Consider the following 6,515-nt stretch of genomic DNA (forward strand, 5'->3'; position numbering starts at 1 on the left):
AGACAGCCCGTACATTATACCTGTGCGCAATTATCGGCCATACAAAACAGTCGGTATGACATGCAAGCGGATATTGAAGATCCTCGACACTTAGCAAAAATAAAGCAAAATTCGAAATCTTATTGAGCTAAGACGCCCAAAAAGATGGTCGCCGAAATCATATAAATAGCCGGCCATATAGACCGGCAAAAATATTCAAGACCCCGGCCCCCCGCCCGGGTAAAGAGATACAAAAGCAAACGGCACGCAGGCCGAAGAAAAGTTGAGCACAAAAAGCTTCAGAGCTAAGGTAGGGTTTCGGTATTGCCGGCCGCCTGATCAACAAGAGGCGCCTGGTTCTGAGAGGCCTCATTCTTGCTTGTTTCGGCATCAGGGGCTGCTTCTCTAGACGCACCTTCCCCAATCGGCTGCAGGGCCACCTCCACCTCTTCCGCTTCTTCTGAGCTGGACTTGGTCGCCTGGTCCTCTTCAGCTGCCTGCTCCATGATTTGCCGGTTGTACTGTTCAGTACAAGCAGCGAACTTCTTCTCCCAGGCGGCATAATGAGCTTTTGGGAAAAGAGTCATCCAAGTCATCCTCATGATTTGAGCCGAGTCCTCCATCATGGCTTAGGCTAGCTCCATTTTCTCCTTTTCGGCCTTGGCCGAGAGCTCATCGGTGAGGCTCTTCTCCTGCTGAACCAGGTGCTCTTTGACATTGGTTAAGGATTTCTCCATGGACTCGAAGTGAGTCATCTTCTGCCTAAGCGGCTTCAGCTCATTTTGGAGACTCTTGACTGTCACCTCCAACTCATTGTTCTTCTTTTTGGCCGCCTCCAACTCGGTACGAATATTGGCAGTGGCCTGCGCCTGATAATAAAGAATATCAGTTGTCAAAAATTCATTTTGGGCAATTTGAAACATTGCCTTATCTACGTCAGAGGCGGCCATACCTTTAGCAGCCTTTACCTCTTTGTTTTTGGCGTTGATCGGCCTGCGAAGGCCGTGTACTCTTAACATGGTCTGAAAATAGGGAAAACAGGCGTTAGAAAAAGCAAGCGGCATGCAAAGTAATGAAATTGAAAAAAAATTTAAGTCTACCTCAGACAGGAGACCCATGATGCCGTCTAGGTCCAGGGTGCCGACTCCCTTCACCGCGTCCCTCTTTTCTTGAGGACGGCTTTAATCATGGACTTGGCCATGTTGACCAAGTCAGGTTCTGAGGGGCCGCCTGCATCAGAAACAAAAAACATCAGAAATATGAAGAAAGTGATAAAGAAATAAGCAAGTCTAGCAGAGTGAGCTATACTTCTTGGTGGCCGAGTCAGAACGAGTCGTGGGTTCCCCACACTTTGTGGGGTGGCCGGCTGCTTGTCAGCCGATTGTTTCTTGGCCGACCCGGGCGTACTCCCACCAGTCAGCTTCCGAACCTTTGAGTCCGGTTGGTGGGAGGAAGAGGGTTTGGAAGTGCCCGTCTACAAAAGAGACGAGTGGTCAATAGTTGTTAAAACAGTCTAATAAAGACAAGTTCTGAGGATCGAAACTCACGGTGGGCGTCTCCTTGGCAGGAGAGTTAGAAGCGGTCTGCTTCTATTGCATTATGGAGGCTCGCAGCAAAGCGTCCGCCTTCTTTGAAGCAGATATCTGGTCCATGGCTTCAGCTACAAATAAGAACCACAAAAGTTAGAAAAAATTTCAAACAAATCAAAACGAAGAGTGCATATTTTCAAGTGACTGGCTACCTTTGGAGGACCGACTACTAAAGCCGCAAGCGGCCAGGAAAAACTCTTCATAGAGCCATTGAAACTCTGGGACGCAGTTTAGGGGCACCTGCTCTCGTGCCCTAGTGGTAGAGTTTTCCCTAATCTCTACCTTGAACAACCCTCAGTCCAGGATCTCTTCCCTGGCCTTGAGAGGAACGCGCGGCATGCTGCGACCGCCTGCTAGAAGAGGTGGATCCTTGTTCCACCTATTGTAGCGTTTGTTCAGCAGGCGATCGGGGCTGGAAATGATAAGGAAGGTGTTTCTCCAATCCTTCCATTTGTTCTCTTTGCCCCTGGTCATAAGGTAGCCTTTGTGGCTTGTTAATTGGTACCAGCCGGTACCGCTTGCTTTGGGGGTCCGGCTGAGGTAGTTCATGTGAGCAAACGCCTCGAAATTCGGCTCCACCCCGTGCATTTCACATCCGGCTACATAGCCCAGGATGTTGAACCAGGAGTTCAGGGCCAGTTGCCAAAGCCCCACCTCTAACCCATCGAGGATTTGTTGAACAGCCGGATGCAGAGGAAATCGTAATCTAGCTTTGATGGCCGCTTTGTAACAGCCAAAACAAGCGTCCCCATAGCTGGTGCCCTCTGGCCAGACGACTGTGTCCTCGCCGTCCGGCACGAATAATTGATAATTCGGACCCATCGTATGGTCCGAAAGAAAAGTCGGCATTCGCTCATTCATGGCCTTGATTCGGCCCTTGGGTACATGGCAGTAATACGGAGTGTTCAACTCCCTATGAGAGGCGGATGGTTCTGACCAGCCTTCCCCCTTTTCAGCCGCACGAGAATCTCATGCCTCATGCAAGCGATTGTGCCTCTCTTCTGAGCTTATAGGGAGGCGGCTCGACGAGCTAGAGCCGGACTCACTATCAGAAGAGTCCGATTCTTCCCCATTTCCTGAAGGGGCCGACCCCTCTTCTTCTTCGGGGGTCATCTGCCGACTGGCCAGGTCAACAGTAAAATGGGAAGGAACTATCTTAGCTCCCTCCTCAGAGCTCTCGACAGAAGGGCCGCCTTGGGTCCCTGCGGTATCAGGCGGCTGGTCCAATGTTTCACTAATCGGAACCCGGAAAGAGGAGCCATCAAAGTTTTCTATTCTCTTGGTTTTCTTTGTTCTTGCCATACTGTCTAGCATAGATACAAAGACAGTTGGATTCCGGGACTTGCGCAAAGTTTGAAGTACCGCAGGGAAGTCTGCACCCCCTAGTCCTAGACTCAGCCGTCCCCGATGACCGGCTGATTGCTAACCTAGGCCGTGCCAGATGCTTTTAAGGTCTTATTTTCAAAAAAGAAAGAAAAAAGTGCAAAAGCAAGAAGAATAGAGGAACAGACGGTTACCCGAAACTTAAGTTCTGGAAGGCTAGATCGAAGTAGGTGCCTAGTAAAACAGTCGTCCTAGCAGGTCAGAATTTGCCAAGTGTCAGAGCTCAAGTTCAGGGGTCCGAGAGTTCTCTTGAAAAAGTTCGCAAATGTGAACAAATGACTTGGTTAACATCCCATTATATAGGGCAAAAGAGAAGTCGAAGGGTCATCTCCCAAAATTCAAAATTGAGCGGGAAAAACTTTCGGTCATCCACCAAGCGACACCTGTAGCGGACATCGCCTGTTACAGGCCGACACCTATCACAGGTGACATACGAACAGTCATATGCCACATGTCCGCCACATGGGCCAATAGGAGCCTGCCACGTGTCAGGCATTGATCTGTCCACCATGGACTAGTTACGACACAACACGTGTCTTTCCCTATGCCAACTAGGCAAAACGGCCACCTAGGCCCAATCCTTGGAAAAAGCCCAGTCAGCCCTAGGTTTAACCTAAACCTAGCATTTCGCACGCATCCCAAGGCATATAATTATGATCATTAATCCTCATTAAAGGGGATTACGTTCATTAATTACTCTCACCTAGAGAAAACACTCTACCTTTTCCCGCATTAATTACTCCTTAAACAAGTACTAACTTGACCGTTGGAGGCGGAGCTCCTACCACCCGGAGTCTCCGTTGTTTTGCAGGTACAAGCGCCCGGTTCCAGTCTCGGAGTTGTAATTGTGGCCTATACGTGATGAGATTCATGTTTGACATAGTGAGTCATTGTACAGACACACAACAGCTTAAAGAGGTATGCCAGTTTGGTTGAAATAACGTTCCAAAACGCCTTAATTGCTCTTTTCTTGTAATTTCAAGCCTTAGTCACCAATAACTAAGTGATAAAGACATGTTATGACTATTTATGAGTTCACTAGACAAGAAATGTAGGAAATAGGCATCCTAGTAGTCAAAATGGCCTTACTCGGGCCATTTTGGTTGAAGATGCGTTCTAAAACCCCTTAATTGCTATTTTCTTATAAATTTAAGCCTTGGCCATCTATAAATAAGTGATAAAGACATGTTATGACTATTTATAAGTTCACTCCTACTAACTTACGTTTTGTGTATGTATTCCAAGTTTTGCAAGGGACAAACGGGAAATCCGTTCACGAGCGAGGAACTCAATGTAATTCGAGACATATTGGCGGCCTACATCACATTTAATTTGTAAATATCATTTATTTATGTTTTAACTAGCTTAGTGTACTACCTTATTACTAATTAATTATGTTTGTAGTTATGACGCTTTTTTCTAATTAATATCATATTTTGGGATTGTTATCAATATTTATGTCCTTTTTATTATTTTCAATTATTATTACTTTTAATATATTAATAACACTAATTATTATTAATATTATAATAATAATAATTATTATTATTATTAATATTAATATAATAATAATAATTATTATTATTATTATTATTATTATTATTATTAAAATTAATAATAATAATAATTATTATTATTATTATTAAAATTAATAATAATAATAATTATTATTATTATTATTATTAATTATCGGTATTATGTACATGATCTCATTATTATTATATTTATTAGTATTAATATTAATATATATTATTGCCCGAAAAAAAAAAACAAGCTAAAGGCACCGTTCATGCTTGAAACCGGTGCCTATTACATTGAATTTAATAAAAAAAAACTGGTGCCATTAAAGTTGGCACCGATTAACCGGTGCCTACTAAAACATTTGGCACCGGTTAACCGGTGCCAACTAAGGCAATTAGTAATATTAATATATTAGTTGGCACTGGTTAACCGGTGCCAAACGCTTTAGTTGGCACTGGTTTTGAACCGGTGCCAAATTTTTGAGGATTTGACATCCCTCAAATCCCCAACGGTTCAAAACCGGTGCCTTAGGGGGGTTTGAACCGGTGCCAAATTAGGATTTTCGTCTAGTGAAAACTTAGCATTAAAACATTGCTCGTTTAAAAACTTGATATGGCCAATGGCCACCTGTTACTAAACGTTTACCCGTCTGCTCTAACAAGGGAAAGACATCCGGTGACGCCCATCTGGGTGAATTTGTCGCAGAGAGCATCTCCCATCCGGGTGGCACATTGCTCTATAAACTCAAACACAAGCGGCAGCGACTGATTAACCCAATAAGGGCTAATTCACAGCCGTTTGACCTGAATAATCTATAATGGAACCTAAACGACATAAACAAAATCGCATGTCTTATTGACACCAACCGGTAACCGGCCGTCATTCTAAGTTAAATTAATATCTCATGATAATTGAGTCAGCTAAGAAATTCCCACAACGGGGCAAAGGCACTTTAAGTCGCTTGTTCCAATACAGACGATCCAAGATCAGAGCCCCTGGCAATATTGATACGGTCAACGATCATCTGATACTCTATTCGGATGCTTAATGGACGACTGTCCGCTTGATTTAGTGTAATCAACCCACATTGAAACCAAGCGCACATCCGTCCAGGGGCAAGTACATCTGGTATACCGCATGTTCTACGCACTTAGCAAAATTGATACCAAAAAAAATGCAAGGAAAACCGACCCAATGGCCGGCTTTTTCATATAAAACGGACCCCATGGTCGATTAAAAGAAAGTGTTAATCGATTTTACAATCGGTGAGAAAAAGATATTGTTAACCAAACCCGACTCCTCAGCCGGTAAAGATACATATATACTCGGCACGCAAGCCGGAAGAGTAATGGTCAGGCCATTCGGCCAAAGAGATTTATATTTGATCTGGAGGGGAGGACTCTTCTACATTCTCATCCAGCTTTTCACCAGCATCATCCGGATGACCCTCATCCTGCTTAAAGTCCTCATTTTCAGCCATGTCCTTGTCATCAGCTCTGCCATTTTTCTTTGCCTGCAGCCGCTCCTTGTCAAGCTCTTCAATGGCTTGCTCAAAACGATACTCCCAAATGGAGTAATCGTCGTCAGGATGCAAAGCCTTCCAAGCCATTTTCATCCGGATGGCACAGTCGGCTTCGTTCTCCTCGACCAACTGACTCTTTTCCTCCTCGGCCCTGGCTTGGAACTTCTTCCCAGTTATTCCACCTGGTTGGCGAGTTTTCTTTTCAAATTCTCGTTCAGGCGGTGGAGGCTGTTTATTTCCCTGCTGTCATCCTCGTGCTTATCAAGCTCATCCTTGGTTGACTTCAGCTAGCCCTCAAGATCAAATACCAGCCCCCTCTAGCTGCTGCTTGACCTAAATGTTGGCCTCCGCCTGAGAATGTAGGATATCATGAGTCATTGCTTCATTTTTTAATATGTCAAACATGGCTTGATCAAGAGCAGATGCGGCCCTTTCTTTGGCACTATTTACCGCTTTTTGTTTGTCTGCAAACGGCTTTTTGAGCCCGTTCACCCGCAGCATAGCCTACATCCGGCAAAGAA

General features: G+C 44.7%; 1 protein-coding gene across 1 annotated transcript; it reads right to left on the minus strand.

Moving 5' to 3' along the window:
* Positions 1-608: 608 nt before the first annotated feature.
* Positions 609-6,081, minus strand: LOC110696709. Its single transcript, XM_021874063.1, has 2 exons — positions 5,881-6,081; positions 609-848 (listed from the first exon to the last, which is right to left on the minus strand). Exons 1-2 carry the CDS (start codon positions 6,079-6,081, stop codon positions 609-611), a joined length of 441 nt encoding a protein of 146 aa, XP_021729755.1.
* Positions 6,082-6,515: the final 434 nt, after the last annotated feature.

This window comes from Chenopodium quinoa, unplaced genomic scaffold (genome assembly GCF_001683475.1).
Source record: "Chenopodium quinoa cultivar QQ74 unplaced genomic scaffold, ASM168347v1, whole genome shotgun sequence".
Lineage (NCBI taxonomy): Eukaryota > Viridiplantae > Streptophyta > Magnoliopsida > Caryophyllales > Amaranthaceae > Chenopodium > Chenopodium quinoa.